Here is a 21,485-nt window from a genome sequence, read left to right as displayed (position 1 = left end):
GTGGTTTCTGGAAATAAAAACATTTCTGAGAGGAAATTCATTAATTCAAATTAGGGTGGGAGAGTGTTCTTATCACTCTAACGTATTTGAACAAAAATATTTCTTAATTTGACATTTCCTTTTAAAAATGTGATAAATTATTTGGAAGCTAGCGGGCTTATATTGCTTTGATTTCTACCTTCTTATCACCTAAGAATATTTACTCTTTTCCCCTAACAGCAAGTATCGATACTTCATAATCTGTGCCTAAACTTAAGCCAGCTCAAGTTGACTTTGAGTGGCCTGAGGCAACACAGAGTAATGACTAGTTCTCCATAAACCACTGTTTGGGTGTTAGTTTTTTTAAATGTATTCATTTTATGGTAACCACCATTATAGCTCTGTTAAAGATTTCTTTTGTAGCCAAGGTTCAAGAGAGCAAATAAACCACCAAAAGCTTTTTGATTTGAGCCACTCCTTGACTTTCCCAGTCCTTTCCTCATACTCGTATTTTTCCTTTTGCACTTTCCATGAAGGCTGCTTTTCCTTTGGCTTTCCTTTGTGGTTAAGCTAATGAGTAAAAACCCACACCGGTTTTGGCTAGCAAGCCAAATCCAGCGCTTTCTTAAAAATCTCAGCCATCTACTATGTCCCAGCTTGTCTGCCTCATCCAATAAGAATTCTTTCCTTCATAGTGAGTCATTAAGATTGTAATGACATTTGGCTCTTCGAGCTTTCAAAGATCTGCAGAAAGGGAGAGACCTCCAATCGTGGGTGTTTATTGTACTCAGTTCTGACATGGCGGATGGAACAGGAAATGGTACTCTAGCCACAAATCCATCAGTGACTTTTTGTTTGTTTCATGCTGAGCTGATTGGTGTGGTTATTTGTGCGTCACTCAGCTTTTTTATGGAACACTTTTTTATCTTTATCCATAACACGTTAAGGCTGAGATAGAGGAAATCTTATCAGAAGATAGACTTCTTAATAACCACTGACTATAATATTTTCTTATGTGGGTGAATTGGAAACTTAGTTGATAGGATGCCATACCTATTTGGCCTCAGTCTCAGGAACTGAAAAATGCTGATTTTTCTTTATAAAATTAAAACAGCGGCATTCTTTCATCTTTGTGAAATCTAAAGATGCTAAAAGTAGCAAATCTTACTTTTTCATACTTTTAGAAGGCAACTGTGTGGAAATTAAAACATTAATTATAATCTTGAAGTTTCAAGAGAATTTTTGGTTTTTGCTATTTTCAGATGTGGATGTTTTGTGATATTTATCATATTTGATTACTGATATTTACTATTTATTTTCCCTTTTTCCTGTAGAATCTGAGGCATTCAACTGTCACTGCCCCCCCCCAAAACACACACACATACTTTTTACTTTTCTTAGTGTACTTCTATCTGATACATTACTACAGCTTTGCCATTCATCTGTTATACTCTATAACAAGTTCATGAGAAATCAGAATTCTTTTTTTGGCCACAGACATTCTGATAAATTATGCTACATTTCAGTAACACCTTGTGCTATTATACCTTGCTTTCAGACAAGTGAAAATATTCTCAATTCAAATTGTTTATTATTATATTTTCCTTTTTAGTCTCTAAAACATCACTACTTGCTTCTGCCAAACTTCCCACACCCTGTAGTCCAGAAATATCAGAGATAATTCCTGGTAAATGTAATTTAAGAAATATCTAAGTACACAGTGATTTAAGTTCTGTTAAGTTGGTCAGTAGGGACTAGATTAATTAATTTCTTTCTGTAAGGATAAAAATGTCAAAGAATCTTTACTTTGTTTTCTACTTCAAAAATTGATTTTCTTTTTATTTTCTTCTGAAAGAAATCAACTTTTTGTGCTATAGAATAGGAAAGCTATTGGATCATCTTCTTAAAAAAAAACAAAAAAAACAAATAGTCTTTGTACCAAACTATACTCAGCATTTCAGTTCAGTTCAGTTGCTCAGTTGTGTCTGACTCTTTGCGACTCCATGGACTGTGGCATGCCAGGCCTCCCTGTCCATCACCAACTCCTGGAGCTTACTCAAACTCATGTCCTTTGAGTCAGTGATACCATCCAACCATCTCATCCTCTGTCATCCCCTTCTCCTCCCATCTTCAATCTTTCCCAGCATCAGAGTCTTTCCAAATGAGTCAGTTCTTCTCTTCAGGTGGCCGAAATATTGTAGTTTCAGCATCAGTCCTTCCAGTGAATATTCAGGACTGATTTTCTTTAGGATGGACTGGTTGGATCTCCTTGCAATCCCAGGAACTCTCATCTTGTCCAACACCTCAGTTCAAAAGCATCATTTCTTCAGCACTCAGCTTTCTTTATATTCAGCATTTACTTACTGCCAATCTGAATGGCCTTGGAGAGTTTATCTCTCTGAATATTTAGATAATATTATTAATGAATTTATTCAGCATTTCATGAAATGTGGAGACTACTTTCTAACTTCTGCTGATTTGCTAATTTAAATGGAATAAGTTTCACTTGTAAATCAATTTGTTCACCAGCAATAAGTAGTAGTAAATATGATGAATACCATATGAACACCTGTGGCCCTTTTTAGACTGTAAGTTCAATTCCTGTTTTTTTTGGTGAACCAATATCAGCTCCAGTCAGGCTGAAAATGATCCAAAACTAACAGCTCAGATATGGTTACAGGTCTGATGGATCTGTTGCCATTTCCCATCTGGCTGTCCTGAAGAAAATAAAACGGCAGGTGAATGACCTCTGAAAGGCTACACTGACCTCCTTTTAAAGTAATATCTCCTCAGGCACTAGGAGCTGTAGTGGAGAAAGTAGATAAAGATCAACAAGAAAAATTAGAATTCTCAATTCTTCTGTTGTAGTTTATGTAGAGGCTGTGGGGTGACGGAGTTTTATTTTGTAAGCCAATAGAACCTGATGGCTTTCCACTGAGAGGACACGTGTTATGGTAAAGGATCTTTCATTTCTACCTTAGATGGTGCTGTCAGCGTCTCCCTTGATAATGTTTGCTTTTATTGCAGCCCCAGAACCTGAGATTCTCCTACCATCACAGCCGCCAATAGGTAATGAAGTTTCCTCTAGTGAGTGAAAAAGAATTCACTTACTTTCACACTTACTATGTCCAAGTTCGTCCTTAGCTTTAGATTTTTTTAAAAATTATTTCTTCGTTGTCCTTCAGATCTTGCTCTCAGCTTTCTGCCGGAAGATAAGCTCTCTGCTGCCTTGACTAAGCAGAAGCTCTGAGACAGCCATACTGATTTTGACTTGCCACATTCCTTTTTGTCCCTTCTTATATCTGAGGACTGTGTCCTGAGCTTGTTTTAACCTCATTATTCCCCACAGAGGACCATGGCTTCCCCAGGACATATTTATGCTTTCATTTTTAGAGGTGGTTTTTTTTTTGTTTTTGTTTTTTTTGCTTTCAAAACTTGAACATTTGTAGATTTTCTTTAAAAGCATTATGGTCTTTTCAGCTCTCAATATCCTGATAGTTCACTAGGAAATTTATTAAGTAAGAGAAAGAGAAAAACTCACCCCCAATCTTTATAGCTTTTTTTCTTCAAGAGAGCAAAACTGTTCTGCTGGTGCCATCTTACCGAATTACCCGCATTTTCCTTCATAATATGAGCTGTTGGTTACTTTATTGCATTCACATCTTCCAAATGAGAGTCATGCTTTCTTTTTTTTCCACTTTCTCTTTCCAAACTTAAATGACCAGCTGCATTTTTGTTCATTTTGTCAAAAAACACAGTAATCTATTTACATAGAAAAGCAATTTCTTATATGAATAAAAGTTTCATCATGTATGTTTGCTCAACTTAGTACTGAAAAATTAATCATTTTTCATATTTTAATAAAGTTCATCATTTTTTCTTTGATTTTGATTCCTTCTTGGTCATTTTTCATGCAGTCTTAGAACCTGGAACGCTGGAAACTAAATCTTCAACAACAACATTAGGTAATGCAGTGAGTGACCTACCTTTGTTTCCTCTCTTCCTGACTGCTGGCATCTTTATTAAACAGGCTCACAGTAATGGATTTGTTCATTAATGTTCACTTGTGTGTGAGAGTTCACTATTCTTTTGGGGGAAATTTTTAATTCTTATAGTTCAAAAACTATATCTTGTTCTTAAAAACTTGCCTAACTTGAAATAATTTCTGAATTCAAATCCATTTTACACATGTTACTGATTTGCAGATTTTTAAACGCTAAGTTAAAAAGTTTTGTTTTGAATCTTAGGCCAAATAAATTTTAGTTTTTATTCCTAGAAGCTTCTATTAATAAAAGTAACTTTTCTCATATTCCAGTTGAACATAATATATCTTGAAAAATTTTATGAGATTGTCTTCTCCAAGCTGTATAAAGTTCTTAGTTTCTCAAGTCAAAAGAGAAAAATAGAGAGCTCTCTTGGAGTTATTTATTAATATTTGGCAAAAAAAAAAAAAAATCCCACAACTCATTTTTCAAGACCTCATTCAACTGGGTAAATAATGAAAAACAGAAGGATATGTGTCTGCAATAAATCAGAGGGCTTAAATATGCTTCTAAGATGCCCATAGTATTGATGGTCAGTTTGTAGGGTCACTGTTCATATATTAACCAGCTGATTTTCTTTCTTCAGCTCCACCAAAGACCAAACGGCCAGGTCGTCGTCGCCGCCCTAAAACCACACCTAGTCCACATGTACCCAAGTCCAAACCTGGTAAATGTGCCATTCAGGGTTCCAGTTAACACAAAAAATGGAATATGGTGGTTTCTGACATAGTAGTTATCTACACCTAAATGGAGATGGGAATGGCAGCCCATCCCAGTATTCTTGCCTGGAGAATTCCATGGACAGAGGAGCCTGGCAGGCTATATAATCCATGGAATATAGTCCAGGCTATAAAATCCATGGGGTCACAAGTCAGATATGACTGAGCAACTGTCATTCACTCGCCACCTAAATAGCTGGACTGCAGGAATCAGTGTAATTTATTTTTATATTTAAGCATCTGTACTTTCTACATTCACATTTTATGAATACATTTACATTTTTATTTGTAGTTATTGAGTATACAGAGCAATAAGTTGGGCTTCTAAGTGGATCATTAAAGTAGGGCACCAGAAAAATATTGTATGAGACGTATATTCATGGCAGATTAGGTGTCGGAAAGCAATAGGGAGAAGAGGGGCAAACGGGAGAAATAGAAAGGAAAATTACACTTAGAACAAGTACCCAGTTTAAGTAAAGATGGAAGAGTCATGTTTCCTTCTCGAGATGCCGTTTCTTGACATAATTAGTATTTTCGGTTTTTTGCCTCTGTAGCTCTGGAACCTGCAGTGGTACCACCGGAACCCCTGGTGCCCACAATCGGTAATTTTGCTCTCCCCCAATTCCTTTCTGGGTTGTCACTTTTCTTTTCCTGCCCTCCACCCAGGCATGACTGAAGTTCTGCACTGTGTCACAGTTTTGTTCCATGTGTTCCCTCCCCTTTCCTATTTGGGTCTGAAGAGCCTGAAGATAGGAGACTTCTAAAAGATTTCTGTGTGCTTTTTCAAGGAAGGTCTGTGGTTTTGGTCACAACTTCCTGGTTTTTCACAAACCCTCTGTCCTTCCATCATGTGTCCTGTTGAGAAAACCATCTACTCTTCCTCAGGGACTTCTGTGCTCATCCTGGACTTGGCAAATGGCAATGTTTTATTCCAGTGTCGTGCATACCATTTCATTGCTTTATTCTTTGAACTTGTAAGACTTTATCCCTTTCAGAAAGCTGCATGAAAGAATGGCTTCTTCAGCTTTTCTATTTCTTTGAAGAATTTTTTTTAGTATGTTCTGGTAACCAAAGACACATGCATTTTCCTTGGTCTTGGGTCCAAGATAAAAGTAGTATAGTCTTTATAACTTGAGACTATTAGAAGTCTCAAGTTGATTTTACTGTTTTCAGTCCTAGTGTTGTTTGATTATAATTATTATAATTTCTCAGCATTCACAATAAATTTGTCACTGACTCACTTTAGAAAATTCCAGAAATAACCATGTAACACTGTGTATAATTTCAAGTATTTATGGTTTATTTTCCTGGTTTCCTACTAAGCAAGTTTCGAATTTCTATGTTATTGTTTTTATACTGAAAAAAAAAAACTATTAAGAAACATAATGATTATACTTGTCATTTTAAAAATTACTTATACAAAAGAAATTGTAGTTCTTCTTACTTTTGCTGAAAGACATATTTTGAACATTTCCTGAAGACTTTTTGGTTTCAGAAGAATCAGTAAGAATGGACACATTTCTCACCCTTTCCACCCCAGGAATTAATTTTGTTGTATAGTCACTAAATTTATATAATCTCTTTGCTCGAGCATGTGTCCTGAATTATCACATGTCCTTAATTATAACCATTATGCTAATTTTTGATACCTTTCTCTTAAGCATCAAAATGACACAAAAGGCCTAAAACTACATGTAGACCAGATGTACCTCAAATCCAGCCTGGGTAATCCCTACTTTCAGTACTAGGAAAACAGTGTGTAACACTGATCACATTCACAGCTCTGCCATGACTCTAATTATAGCCCTTTTCTCTTCAGACTCAAAACCAGCAAAGCATTTACTTTCTAAACCCACAGCAAAGCCAGATACGCCACCACCTACATCCGGTAAACATAATTTCCAATGCTTTGACTTAAGATGCTTTCTCTTTGGGGATGTTGCTGAGAATGCTTACAATTCGTCATGTTGTAAAGCATAGAAACCTAAATACCATGATTTCTTTGTTCATTCTTTTCAAAGTAGCCACACTGATGTGGCTACTTTGTTCATTTCATATGTTAAATGAACAAAGCAATGTTTGGGAAATTAGTAAAATTTATAACAGATTGTCTGGGCTTCCCCAGTGGCTCAGTGGTAAAGAATCCACTTGCCAAGGAAGAGACTTGGGTTCAATCCCTGGGTGGGGAAGATCCACTGGAAAAGGAAATGCCAACCCACTCCAGTATTCTTGCCTGGGAAATCCTCTGGACAGAAGAGCCTGGCAGGCTACAGTCCGTGAGGTTGCAAAAGAATAGGACTCTATGACTTAGTGACTAAACAACAGACAAAATTTTACATCTGATTATCTAACAGATTCCATTTTTCTTTAAGCATTTTCAGGCTTTGTTTTCTCAGTTTGTTTTTGTAATGAAAGCTTGTTTTTCTTTATGTGGAACATTTTCGAGAGTGGTTTCTGCAGCAACCACTAGGGAGGCTGATCCTGTGTTCCTCCTTTACAATCACATGGAGACTGACTTTCTCTAAAATACCTTATATTTTAAATGGTACCTATTAATTGATTTTCTACCAAATAAAAAGATACTATGTAACAGTTCTAAAAATTCAATTGTTTTTCAACTGAAGTTTTCTCCTAAGATTCCAGTTAGTAGAGATGTTACTAAGAGAACATCTATCATAATAAATAAATCCACCGAGAAGGCAACTTATATCAACTTAGAATAAAACCAGATTCTGTATCCTATGAATTAAGCATTAGTGAGAACCTAAAAGTCTTCCTTTCCTTACTTTTGTTACTTATATCTGTTTATTTTTTTATGGTGCAGTTTTTGAGCCTGTTACATCTGAGACCGAAGCGCCATCCACAAGCATAGGTAACGATGGATGTCTTCCCTTTTGGTCATTGTTTCTCTGAACTCACCCCTCTCATCTCTGTCACTCTCTGTAGTGTCTTGTGTAAACAGTGGTCATTCATCCACATTTTCATTCATTCCCTAAAATTGTTTGCTATTTTCAACAGGAAACATTTTCATATCATTAGGTATTACATCTGCAGCTCAGCTTGTTACTCCTGAATGTGAACTGTTCTTTGATCACCTTCAGAGATAGATTGCTTGCAGCACTTGATGTTGCCAAGAGTCACAGATGCTCTCTCTGTGTATCCTTCAAACCAGGACATTGTTGAAATCTCTGCTTTTATATGTGTATAATTTATGATGTGGGAGAGAAGCAATGAAAATGCTGACTGGGGCTTGAAAAAGAATACGTAATCATCTCTTTCTTGCGGAAGTCCTTTCTTTTGTGATTTCATACTGTTCCATTGTAGCTGGAGCTTTCTCTCGATAAGTTCATCTTGTGGTGTTGAATTCCAAACAAAACAGGAATTTTCCTTTTTTGTTTGAGGGCAGTCAGCTTTGAATATTGTTTTGCCTTGTAGTCCTCCCTTTCCTTCACTTCTGGATACCATGTTTTCCATTAGTTCAGAAAATGTTTTCAGATGTGGCTTAAGATTACTCTATGCTGTGTTACAGAGAGTTGGTGATAAGATATTTTTGATGTTACATTTAATTTTCTGGACTTAATTTAAAATAGAGACACTAATTTAAAACCAAGGAGTCATAAATCTAAGTTTTGTTTTGATGCACAATTCAATCATTACAGAATATTATAGAATTATAGGAACCCTGTTTATTCAGACAAAAAGTTATTACTTTCCAGACTTTTTTATTAATCATCTCTGTTCCTCACTTGAATAGTTATCTCCCAAGTATCCATTTGAAATAAAAGGATAAATAAGGACAAGTTGCAAGAAAGAGTATCACCTTTATTGTGGAGAAAAGGCATAAGCTTATCTTTTGCCTATGTGTCACAGATATCCAATAAACAGACTGATTAAGAACATTTTTAAAAATTCTCACTGCTGCCACTATTTCTCAAAAAAAGTTTAATAATGGTGGTGAAAACCGTCAAATACTAACACAAGTTTTCATAATGATTTTTAAGAGTAATTTAAAAATAAGTAATTTAAAAATTTTGTATTGGACAAAAGATTTTTTAGAGCCAAGTTTCCAGTATAACTGTAATCATATAATTAAACCCCCCACAAAAAAACACTTTTCATTGGCCTCATAGAGAAGCAAAGTGTAAAGGGTACAGTTATTTGTGAGATAAATGGGTACCAGAGTTCAGCGAGTTATTACAGAAAAAATACTGTTTTTCATAAATTCTTTTTAAACATTATAGGGTTAAAAGGATTCATTTTCAGGATAATTTTCTTTCTTTTCCCACATTTCTTAAATCTCCATTGTTTATTGAATTGCTTTTGGTCAGTTCCCGCCACAGACATTGAACCTGTAACTCTGAGAACTGAGGCTCCTCGGACAACATTAGGTAATGATCTTTTGTATCTTTTAAGCAAGAGCATTTCTGCTCATTGCCCACTCTGTCCCATTATCATCTTGGTCAAAGGGTTTTCTCTTTTACAAGATTCTTTCATCATCCTCTTTTGTCACTCAACTATATTCTTCATTTTGAATGTACTGAAGATGTTTAAAGTAGGTCCCTTGGTTGGAATATAAGCCTGTATGAAGCTATCACCCATATTATCCAGCTTTCCTAAAATGTTACAAAGCCTGTGGTTCTGCTGGATTCCAAATACAGTTAGGAGTCTCTTCCCCATAAACAGGGCTTCCCAGGTGGCTCAGTGGTAAAGAATTTGCCTGCCAGTGCAGCAGATGCAGGATACACGGGTTCAGTCCCTGAGTCGGGAGGATCCCCTGGAGAAGGAAATGGCACCCACTCCAATATTCTTGCCTGGACAGAGGAGTCTGGCAGGCTTCAGTCCATGGTGTCACAAAGAGTCGAACATGACTGAGCATGCATGCCTTATAAACATCAGATGTAATTCTATGGCCAAAACACATGTAAGAATTAAAGATTTTAAAATTAAAAATAAATAAATAAATAAATAAAGATATGGTATATATGCCTAAACCAAGTAATTTCTAAGTATAATACAAATTAATTTCTAAACCAACTAATTTCTAAATATAACACAAAGCAGGAGAGTCTGGGCCCCTCTTTAAAATGTGATATAGAAAGTTATACTTCTGACTTCCCTTGGATCAGAGTCCTTTTTAAAAATTTGGTACCAGCAATAATAGTAAAGTTTTCAGATAATTAAAATAAGGTTATATGTTCTTTCTCAAAAGAACTGTCAGCAGACACCCCCACAAATTTTTTTGCATGTAGATGAAAAAATTTCAAACCAGAGATACTGGTTTGAAACCAGTCTCAAACCAAATTTCTCAAGACTCAAGAAAATCTAGCACAATTTTAGAAAACCTACAGCCATGAATAATCCTTTTTCTCTGAAGTCATAAGACAGCATTAACCAGTTTCTTTTCTTCAGCTCCAAAAACATCACAAAAAACAAGAAAACGTCGCCCACGTCCACGTCCCAAACATAAAACCACGCCAAGACCCGAGACGCCTCAGACCAAACTAGGTAAATATGTGGTTTCTGGTGCCTATGGACCCCTGTTAGATGTGGTATTGTGGTAGGAGTGTAATTATTTGCCGCCTAGTAACCCTGGCATCCTTCAGGATGGTGTCCAAGTTACAAATATTCTAGTCAGGATGAATTACTTCCTCATACTTCTTAGGACCTTCTTGGTACCTTGTATTTTATTTGTTTCTCTCACCATTCAATTACATTTTCTCTTTGACTCTGGCTCAGCGAAAACTTACCTAGTTGATTATCTAACCTATTTAGTCCAGTTAAACTCTTATTTTATGAACCACCACGTTAGCATTGTGAGGAATAGTTTAGGAAAAACAAATGACTTGGTTTCATTGAGTGAGGATGCTGCTCTTGTGTGAAATTGTTCATAAATGGGTAGAAAGGAATATGGGCAAAGCAACTTACTTACTGAGTTTTATCAACTGTTAGACACAGTTTATTCTTAGAGAAGTGAAAGATCCATGGGCTGATGACTGTAATGTGGACCTTGAAATGTGTATAGTTTGTAGATTTGTTGGAGGAATGGGGAGGAATGCCATAAACAGAAGAAAGAAGGTACCATATTTGGGTGACAACAGAAAGATAGGACTTGCAGGAGAACTTGATTGTGAGAAAGGAGGAAAGCAATGTTTACTTGGCTGGTGCTCAGAAACTGTGGACAGAGATGTTACTTTTTAGTGGGTCCATGAAGAGGACCTTGAATGCCTGACTTCAGTGACTGGATTTGAGCTACTTAACCGCAGGATACGCTCCTATCCTCCCTGGGTCAGCTCTTTTCCGTCCTGATAGCAGAGAGGTGCACTGACATGTTTTTCAGACTGAATGACCCTTGTATCTTGTTCTTTTATAGGCCTTTGTTTGGACAGAGGTCTTGGCCTTTTTCCAAAGTAGACTTTCAACAAAAAAGAGCCTTGCCTATTTTTTTATTCATTACCAATATATCAACAATTGCATCTATCATGACATAGATTCTAATTGTTTGTTTTTCAATATATAGTGTTTAAAATTACACTTTCACATTATTCTCTCATAATTGCTAACCATAATGTTGTTAGACAGATACCTAAAGATTTCTCTAAGCGGAGTCTTCTACTGTATTGTAAGTAATATAAAAGCAACACTTGCAGGTAACTATATGACGTCATGCACCTTTGTGCCCTCACCTCAGAAGGTCAAAAATTTTGCTTTCTGGCAGTAGAACCGCTGCTACTCTGGTAAAGTTCATTTCCAACAGAGCTTGGTGACTGTTCTTATGCGTTTAACATTTCTTTTATTATTATTATTTTGATCATTTCTTGCTACAGACTTTGAACCTATTACTCCTGGGACATCTTTAGGTAATGATCCTTTATACCCTTCAGGATGTGTTTGCTTTACTCAATTTCATACTTATCTGTGGTGCTATAGAGATGATGATGTCGTAATTTGTCATCATCTTATTGCGGTATTCACCTTAAACTAGAAAAGGCCTTCTTTCTAACATTAATGTGTATAAGCTTTGAGACAGCTATTGACTCCATCTCCCAGCTTGTAATTGCATCACATCAATCTGAGTCTCTGTTACACTGTGCTGTTTGTTAGAACTGGGGTCCAAATGTGATTTTCCATGTAGCCTTTATGTAGACCACCAACAGAGTGTCAATTATTATACCATGAAGTTTCTTTAAGCATTTTACTTTCTATAGTTCAAGATTTACATGATTTTTGTTTTATTTTATTAATGTTTCATCTAATTTTGTGTCATTATTCTAGTAAATTATCAAGTGGAAAACTTGCCCAAACCTACTTGTTTTAAATTATAAGAGGATAGTACAGGATGGTTTGAACTTCTTGCAAACCATCACAGTTTAGCAAGATTTCTCATTAGAGATGGTTTCAAGGAAATGATAATTCCTCATCTTCATTTCTTAAACATAACTGTTATATAATTTTTAATCTCTAGAGAATTCTCAGCTATAAAAGAAAACCTGTTATTCTGTTAAAGGAGAAAATTTCAAACTAAAGTAACAAAGTTTTCTCCACTCCAAGAAACTGGTAAATTTTAGAAAGCCTAGAACCTGGTTATATCGTTCTATTCAGGGTTAATGGAGCCATCAGCACTATATTAATCCTAGATTTTCTTCCTTCAGCTCCAACACCAGCAACAAAGAGACCCCATGTTCCACGTCCCAAACCTAAAACCACGCCCCATCCAGAAGCACCTCAGACTAAACTGGGTAAATATGTGATTTCTGGTTTAAGGAGTCCAAACATTCTATCCCAGTTGGAACCCTGAATTCTGTGCACATAATTGGTACATGTCTTACACATCTCTTAAGAGTGGAAGCTACTCTTATTATTAATCCCTTCCACGTCCTGGTAACCGTATTAGCAACTGATGTGTGAGACACATCAGAAGTAGTAATTCTGTTTTATTTCCCAATTATTTTGTAAACAAAAGCTGTTCCTGCATAAAAAGATAGAAAATAACATAAGGCAGTGTGTGTACAAATACATAATAATTTCTCAAATAGTACAAATGCTGTATGCTGGAAATGTAAATATTTGGAACAGAAAGAGATCCAGAATAATTAGGAGAAACAGCAGAACAGAATTTGGATGAGTGGAAGGTTGAGCAGACAAAGGCTGAAAACAGGAAATGTGCTGAATGAAGCTGGTGACTAGATAGAAGGTGATTTATTCATACATTCCCGTGACTGTATCCATAGAATGAACTAAAGGGGACTAGGATGTCTACTCGAGAGCTTAAATTTGATCCAGTGGGCTTCAGTGATCCCTATTTCTACACAGGACCATGCTTTTTCTGTTCTTAGAACTGAAGATAACCTAATTTAATATGGTATCACAAGCTGAGAGGTTGTTCCTTTGTTTATTAAATGCCACTGTTTTCATTAAGGACTTAGTCTCTTAGGGGGTATGGTCTCAGCTTCTTTTTGGCTGTCTGTTCTGTATGTGGTGGACAGACCCTGGTGTGACCCCCCTATTCCACATTGCCTCCACCTCTCACCTCCCACCCCTATAACTCCTGCCTTTTATGTTAACTTTCTGTGTAATCCATCCTTTCCCTCCCTCTCCCCACTTCAAAGCATTGTTTTTACTGGTAAAAGATGAACTTTCTGACATTTCATGCATTCAAAAAAATCTCTTTGATTTCTTTTATTATTTTTGATCAGTTCCTGCCACAATCCCTGAACCAGTCAGTCTTAGGACCGAAGCTCCAGGAACAATAGTAGGTAATGATCCACTATGTCCATCAGCATCTGCTTCTGCTCATTTGAAGCCCATTTTATCACCATCATAACCTCAGCTTCTCCTGCTTCACAAGACTCTTGTCATTCTCTATTGTCATTCAATTATTTCTTAATATATTGGAGTCTGAAAACAATTCATTTGTTACTGAGACAGTCAAGTATGAACTTAGCTTAGTATATATATGCTTAAGGCAATGGGTTTGAATTTGTAGCATCTCATCCCCATGTAACCTTTTAAACACATTCTGTGTTACTGAGTTTCAAACACGATCAGTGGGGTTGCAAGTGGGGTGTCTGTCCTTGATCCAAGCAAGTACATTGTCACAACTGTTATGGTGTGATGTTATTCTTGCCCAGATCTAAATTTTTACATTTTTACAACCTGTGTGATTTTGTGTTGTCATTTTAGGCAATGATATGGTCTTTTTTTCAGTAAGGAGTGAAATAGAAAATATACCCAAGGCCAGTAAATTGAAATTATGTGTCTCATCATTAGTATAAAGTCACCCTACCCCTCTCCCACCATCACCATAATACAGTAGGTTTTTGGAACTTCTTTTTCATTTAGAAATCACTTTTGAGGATCTCCTTGATATATCAATGAATATTTCTATGTGATTTTTGTTTTTCATAGTAATATAATTGATAAATAGAGGCAATAATCAAAATAGCGACAAATATTTCAAAGTCAAAAGAAAAATTTCCTGAAACTCAAGAAATTATAGCAAGTATAATCCTATCCATAGCTTCTGAAACTCAAACCACTCTATTAACCTGAAGTTTTCTTCCTTTATTTCCCAAAGTGCCTCAATGAATTCATCATCCCCATCCCAAATCTAAAACCTCACTGAGTCCTGAAGCACCTCAGGACTCAGGGAAATGTGTAGATTCTGGTTGAGGAATCCTGGAGCCCATCCCTGTGGAGTCTAGAGAAGTGAAGGGGCAAGTTGGGATCAGCAGCCGCTTTCACCCCAGAGTAGGCAAGCGGAGCATAGCTGGATGGGTCTTAGGTGGTAGCTGAATCCCTTCCTCTTTGTGAATTAGAATCTTCTCTCTAAATGTCTGTTTCATTGGCTTATCATTCGATGCTATTCATCCTTTATATATTGAATGTGCGTAGTGGACTGAAACAGCTGTGCAACGAACATATACTTGGGCAAATAGATTATTTCTTGGTAACTGTCTAGCTTGTATACGTCATAGTACAGATCCAGGCAGGAGTTGTTCTATAAAGAACAACTTAGTAAATACTGGGGGCTTTGTGGCCCTGGTAGTCTCTGATATCTATTTTCCTTTTTCTTATAACCACTTAAAAATGGAAACTGGCTGTATGAAAGCAAGCTATGGGCAAGATTTGGCCTATGGGCCATAGTTTGTCAATGTGTAATTTAAAGAAACAATCAGAGTGGACCAGAGTAGTTAAGAAGGACTTGAACACTCAAACTGTTACACATTTGGATAACTAGGGAGCAGGGAATGAAGAGGTTCAGAAAAGCAGGATGTGTAGAGACCAGTGAGAGGAGACAGAGGCTTCTTTGTCAGGCTTCTAAGTGCTGATCAGAACATTATACTGAAGCTGCTGTTATACTGAATGGGCTCATAGGGGCAGTTGAAAAGGGTTTTTCACTGCTGGGCTTAGGAGTTTGAGTTTCATGTAGGAATAATCAGTATGGGAGGCTTTCCCCAGGCACATGACAAAAGGATACAGCTAAGCCACAGACTGAATGGCTGCCCTTTATCTTGCTCTCTTAAGTACTCCAGGTAGGCAAAGCTTGTGCTTTCTTTCCAAAGATCAGTTTTAGCAAGATAGGTATGGTCTACTTTGGTACCTAGACTGGGATCGTCACAGAATGAGAAATTTCACAGGTACTTTTCAGGGACAGTTATCTGATTACAAAGACAAACCTTCCTGAGTGTTAAACTGGTACCTGAGTGCTGGGAAAGATTGAAGGCAGGAAAAGAAGGGGACAACAGAGGATGAGATGGTTGGATGGCATCACCGACTCAATGGACATGAGTTTGGCTGAACTCCGGGAGTTGGTGATGGACAGGGAGGCCTGGCATGGTGCAGTCCATGTGGTCACAAACAGTCAAACTCAACAGAGTGACTGAAATGAACTGAGTGCAGATAAATCATATCCCTGTGAGACTGTATAAATGTTTAACATTTCTTTTTTATTGTTATTTTTGGTCAGTTCCTGCTATAGTCTTTGAACCAGTTACTCCTATAAAAGAGGCTCCGGAGACAGCATTCGGTAAATGCCACTTTCTGACCTTTAGCAAGAGCTTTCCCTACTCATTGTCAAACTTCTGATCATTCCACTCTGTTGCCATTTCGTTACATTCTTTTTTTTTTTTTTCCTGGTAGCCTTTTTTAAATTTTTTTATTTATTTATTTTTATTTTTTTTTTTTAGTATTAAGTTTTTTATTTTTTTAATTTTAAAATCTTTAATTCTTACATGTGTTCCCAAACATGAACCCCCCTCCCACCTCCCTCCCCATAACATCTCTGTGGGTCATCCCCATGCACCAGCCCCAAGCATGCTGTATCCTGCGTCAGACATAGACTGGCGATTCAATTCTTACATGATAGTATACATGATAGAATGCCATTCTCCCATATCATCCCACCCTCTCCCTCTCCCTCTGAGTCCAAAAGTCCGTTATACACAGCTGCGTCTTTTTTTCCTGTCTTGCATACAGGGTCGTCATTGCCATCTTTCTAAATTCCATATATATGTGTTAGTATACTGTATTGGTGTTTTTCTTTCTGGCTTACTTCACTCTGTATAATCGGCTCCAGTTTCATCCATCTCATCAGAACTGATTCAAATGAATTCTTTTTAACGGCTGAGTAATAGTCCATTGTGTATATGTACCACAGCTTTCTTATCCATTCATCTGCTGATGGACATCTAGGTTGTTTCCATGTCCTGGCTATTATAAACAGTGCTGCGATGAACATTGGGGTACATGTGTCTCTTTCAATTCTGGTTTCCTTGGTGTGTATGCCCAGCAGTGGGATTGCTGGGTCATAAGGTAGTTCTATTTGCAATTTTTGAAGGAATCTCCACACTGTTCTCCAAAGTGGCTGTACTAGTTTGCATTCCCACCAACAGTGTAGGAGGGTTCCCTTTTCTCCACACCCTCTCCAGCATTTATTGCTTGCAGATTTTTGGATCGCAGCCATTCTGACTGGTGTGAAGTGGTACCTCATTGTGGTTTTGATTTGCATTTCTCTGATAATGAGTGATGTTGAGCATCTTTTCATGTGTTTGTTAGCCATCCGTATGTCTTCTTTGGAGAAATGTCTATTTAGTTCTTTGGCCCATTTTTTGATTGGGTCGTTTATTTTTCTGGAATTGAGCTGCATAAGTTGCTTGTATATTTTTGAGATTAGTTGTTTGTCAGTTGCTTCATTTGCTATTATTTTCTCCCATTCAGAAGGCTGTCTTTTCACCTTGCTGATATTTTCCTTTGTTGTGCAGAAGCTTTTAATTTTAATTAGATCCCATTTGTTTATTTTTGCTTTTATTTCCAGAATTCGGGGAGGTGGATCATAGAAGATCCTGCTGTGATTTATGTCTGAGAGTGTTTTGCCTATGTTCTCCTCTAGGAGTTTTATAGTTTCTGGTCTTACATTTAGATCTTTAATCCATTCTTTATCTTGTGAGAAAAACATGCATAAAACAAGTTACCTCTGGTTCTAAAGAGAGCCATGCCTGGATCTAGTTTGGAATACCTTCCTGTCCTGTAACATATTTAAAATTTTCTTCATACCAGTTTATGTTTTTAGCTCAACCAGAGTTCTCTGTTAAGGTAAATTTCATGTATTTATTAGAGTGTCTGATCCTGATCTATGCTAACCAGGTTGTAACACAGAAGTTCCTTTATACATCCTTTGTACACCTGCCTTTTTTATCTGCCTGTTTTGTTGTTGTTATTGTTTTAACATTTGTGTGATATGTTTGTAGTGAATTGTCTACCAGGTAACGTGATCAAGGCTAATAAGTTTAAATAGTAAGCCTCATCCTTAAGTTGAATCTGACTCCCCCTTACTCTCCAACATAGTTTAGAAATGACTCAATCTTTTTAATGCAATCTAGGAGAATGTGTTTAAAATACATATCTTGACTATCTGAATTATTACCTTCATTTTATGTATCAGCTTTTCCCCCAAAGTATCATCAATAACAAAGGAAGATATACTCATAGTCAGGGCAAAATTTTCACCCTAGACCGATACATTTCTTGAAACTGAAGAAAATCTATCAAGCTTTGGAAAACTTGAAGGTTTTTTCAAAAACCTGTGATTTTCAGAAGCATAAGCTTTAAAGTGCCAAGTTTATCTTTTTCTACTTCCCAAAACATCCCAATAGACACATCATTCACAGTACAAACTTAAAACTACTTCATGTCCCGATACTGTGGAGGTTATACCAGACAAAAGCAAAACAAAAGGGTTCTTGACTTAAGGAGTGAAAATGGAAACCTGTTTACCTCCTAGTGAGGAAACTATGAAGAGTCCTTGTGCCTTCAGAGCTGGCAAGGAGTTCTGGTTTGAAAGATACATAATCTTCTCTCCAAGTCTGGGTAGTAAGAGGTTTGCTTCTCAGTCTGCAAGCTAGTTAAACACAAGCATTTTTCCTATGTGAACATCCTAGAGAATGAGAACAGTGCAGAGTGTTTTTGCAAATTCAAGATTTTTCTTAGGTACACAAACATTAAGTATAGATTTGTTATAGCGAGGCTTTTTTAATGGGCAGTGTGTAATCCAAAATGGGTACTTTGCATCTATAGTTCTTCCCTAGTTGTTGGTGGAGGGAAGCCAAATTCTTTCATCACATACTTGCATGGCAGACCTTTAAAAAGTTAAAAATCAACGTGGGCTTCAGTAGAGCAGAGAAGGAGTTTGGGTCTTGATGTCACATTAGAATTTGCACAGTGGGTAAGTGAGAGTGAACAAAGATGGAAAAAAGGATATGCATAGAGGCAACCAGAGGGAGCAAAGATCCTGCTTTCTCTATGTGACAAATAAAGCATTTTTGTTGGGGATGATGCACTTGAACACCATGTGAGGCTGGCTAAGACTAGTATTGTTCTTAATGAGCATCATAATATCTCTTCTTTCCACACTTGGATAGTTTTCCCTGTGCTGAGAGTGGACAGGTGCTTTACTGGATCCATGGGCTAAGCGGCTTCCCCTTATCTAGTCTTCTTCTTTGGACAGAAGTCACAAGATCTTTCCAGAACTGAGTTCTCAGCAATATTATCAAAGCCATTTTGGGCTATTTGTGTAATGGTTTCTTGGTTATTTAGGAACTTTTTCTGCAACCATAATTTGATAACATAGACAGTGTCTTTATTCAGCATACGCAAAAGTACAGGTTAGTTTTTCACATGCTTTTTGAGGGTTGTTAGAAACATATTTTATTGGAGAAGGAAATGGCAACCCACTCCAGTATTCTTGCCTGGAGAATCCCAGGGACGGAGGAGCCTGTTGGGTGCCGTCTATGGGATCGCACAGAGTTGGACACAACTGATGCAACTTAGCAGCAGCTTAGCAGAAACATATTTACTAAATACCTAAGAATGTCCTAAAGTCTACCAGAGCAGACGCAGATAATCAAGCACTAATTACAAGAACTGTTTCCCTCTTGTGCTACTAAACAGAGACCAAAGGTAATGGCTGTCTCATGAGATGAAGAAGTCCCTAACTACAGTTTAGCCAAGTGTGAGCACAACAATTGATTTCCCTTTCTGTTAGTCTGCTGGGGCTGCCATAACAAAAAACCACAGACTGGGTGGCTTAGACAGCAGCTCTTGAGGCTAAGGTCAAGGCATCAGCGGGTTTAATATGTCCCAGAGCCTTTCTCCTTTCTTGTGTCTTCATGTGGCCGTCTCTGTGTGTGAAAGCTTCCCTGCGTCTCTCCCTCTTCTTATACGGACAGCAGTCCTTCTGGTCCCATTCTTATGACCTCATTTAAGCTTAACTGCATCTTTAAAGGCCCCAGCTCCAAACATAGTCACACTGGGATTTAGGACCTCAACATATGAATCTTGAGGGGATACCATTCAGTCCATAACACCCTTCATTCAGAAATTTTTAAAAGTATTCTAGAGATAGTATTACACTGACAAGATTCATTTTGGGATGCATGTTGTAGCTATTCATACTTTATTTTTAAAAAACCACAAACCTCTCTTGTTTATTACTTCAGTTCCTGTTACAGACCTTGAACCTGTTACTTTTGCAACGGAGACATCTGGGACCACACTAGGTAATGATGCTGTGCCGTTCCCCGGTGGTGGTGTTGCTCCTTGTGCGGTCCTTTCAGCCTCCATCCCCATCACGTGCTTTTCTTCTTTCACAAAATGACATCATCATCCTCCACTGCAATTCAATCACTTCCTTCATCTGAAGAGTGCTGTAGCCTCCTTAAAAAAGTGTCCTGTTGTTTTTATGAGAGCAGGCGTGTGCTTAGTACAAGAAATCTACCTGCCATGTGGTGCATCTGAAATTATCACATTGATTTGTGCTTTGTTGAGCAGTGTTCTGTGTTAAAGTTGAGTTGCAAACAAATTTGGATCTCTTTTTTCTCCAGGCTGATGAGCAATAACAACTACTCTTAAGTTTCTTTGCACATCTTCTACATTTCTAGATTTTTTTTAAAAAAAACTATTTGCATGGTATGTTTGCTTCTTTGTTGATGTTTTAAGTAATGCTGTGTTTTATTACCAATTTGACAAATAGGAAGTTTTCCAAATCTGAAATTTTAATTGTAAACCTTTTCCTTAGTGTGACCCTAACCTTCCCTTCCCTTGCACCAGAATTGAGTCTTCCTTCTCATTTTTCCCTCAGAGAGGGACTAATGTGAGTATCTGATTACAATGCTAATTTTCATGCCTTGAATAAGTAACTTGACCCTCAATGATGCGTTGGCATAAAACGAGTGAAAGTTTTAGACTACAGTTTCATAGAACTTTTAAAAATCCAACAGGTTTTGGCAAAACATCTCCTCAGTACCCAGAGCCATAAGATATAGAATAACAAGTCTTTTCTTTCTTTAGCTACTACCAAAACATCACAAAGACCTCGTCGTCCACGTCCCAGACCTAAAACCACACGAGGCCCTCAAGTACCTCAGACAAAACTGGGTAAATGTGCAATTTGTTGGTTTAAGGGTGAGCCCTAGTAGGCTGTCCCAGTGGGGACCCCAAACTCTTACTGTAAGTGTGAAGTTATGAGATAGCATTAGTAATATTTCCTCTACCAGGTGTCGAGGAGAACATGGCTGTGTAAGACACAGTTGGTGCCAGAATACCAATTCTTTCTATGTGAGAGTCATCTTTGATATACATTTAGTAAGTTTTTTACTATAAAATTCCACTCAGATCTTAAAGACAAAACTTCTTTAGCAAAGCCAATATATTTCATTCACGTAAATAAACAAATTGAAAGTAGCTTGCAAATTCCTGGATCAATATTAGCAACTGTGGGTGATATGCAACCTGTGAGAGACTTATTTTACTTCTAAAACGGTAAAGTGGAGCAGAAGTTTTCATGAGACAAAAGAGAAAATCAAGGTAGACTGGACTTGGCCCTTGGCCCTTAAGGTTTGGGCCCACTACAGGATTTGTATATACGGAGGGAAACATGAGCCAAGACAGAAGGACCAGGCATGTGGTGGAGGTGGGGTGGGGAGTTGCCTAGAACAGACTGTCCTACTTCTTAGTGGTCCAAACATGGCTACTGATGATGCTACATTAGGCTGGATCCATCCAGCCAATTGAAAGAGGATTTTGAGAACTTGATTCAGGAGCTTAGATTTGAAAGATGTCAACAGTCTTTGATTTCCATTTTTTTTTCCGGGCTTAGGCCAGAAAGATGCTCTACTGAATATTACAGACTGAGTGACCACTTTATCCTGCTCTTTTATGTGTCATGATTTGAACAGAGATCTCTGACTCT

At 37.4% G+C, this 21,485-nt stretch overlaps 1 protein-coding gene across 1 annotated transcript in view; it reads left to right on the top strand.

The window, feature by feature from the left end:
• ABI3BP (ABI family member 3 binding protein) overlaps nt 1-21,485 on the top strand; it is a 286,106-nt gene that overhangs the window by 163,784 nt on the left and 100,837 nt on the right. Inside the window, 16 exon segments of the mRNA XM_052643965.1 lie at nt 3,007-3,048; nt 3,897-3,944; nt 4,609-4,689; nt 5,296-5,343; nt 6,403-6,466; nt 6,562-6,629; nt 7,566-7,613; nt 9,070-9,129; nt 10,151-10,246; nt 11,566-11,598; nt 12,391-12,477; nt 13,435-13,488; nt 14,301-14,405; nt 15,708-15,767; nt 19,735-19,794; nt 20,585-20,671. Coding sequence (XP_052499925.1) covers nt 3,007-3,048; nt 3,897-3,944; nt 4,609-4,689; nt 5,296-5,343; nt 6,403-6,466; nt 6,562-6,629; nt 7,566-7,613; nt 9,070-9,129; nt 10,151-10,246; nt 11,566-11,598; nt 12,391-12,477; nt 13,435-13,488; nt 14,301-14,405; nt 15,708-15,767; nt 19,735-19,794; nt 20,585-20,671 — 1,041 coding nt within the window.

The sequence above is a fragment of the Budorcas taxicolor genome, chromosome 1 (genome assembly GCF_023091745.1).
Source record: "Budorcas taxicolor isolate Tak-1 chromosome 1, Takin1.1, whole genome shotgun sequence".
Lineage (NCBI taxonomy): Eukaryota > Metazoa > Chordata > Mammalia > Artiodactyla > Bovidae > Budorcas > Budorcas taxicolor.
Note: the sequence above shows the minus strand (reverse complement) of the source record. Positions and strands in the feature narration are given on the sequence as shown.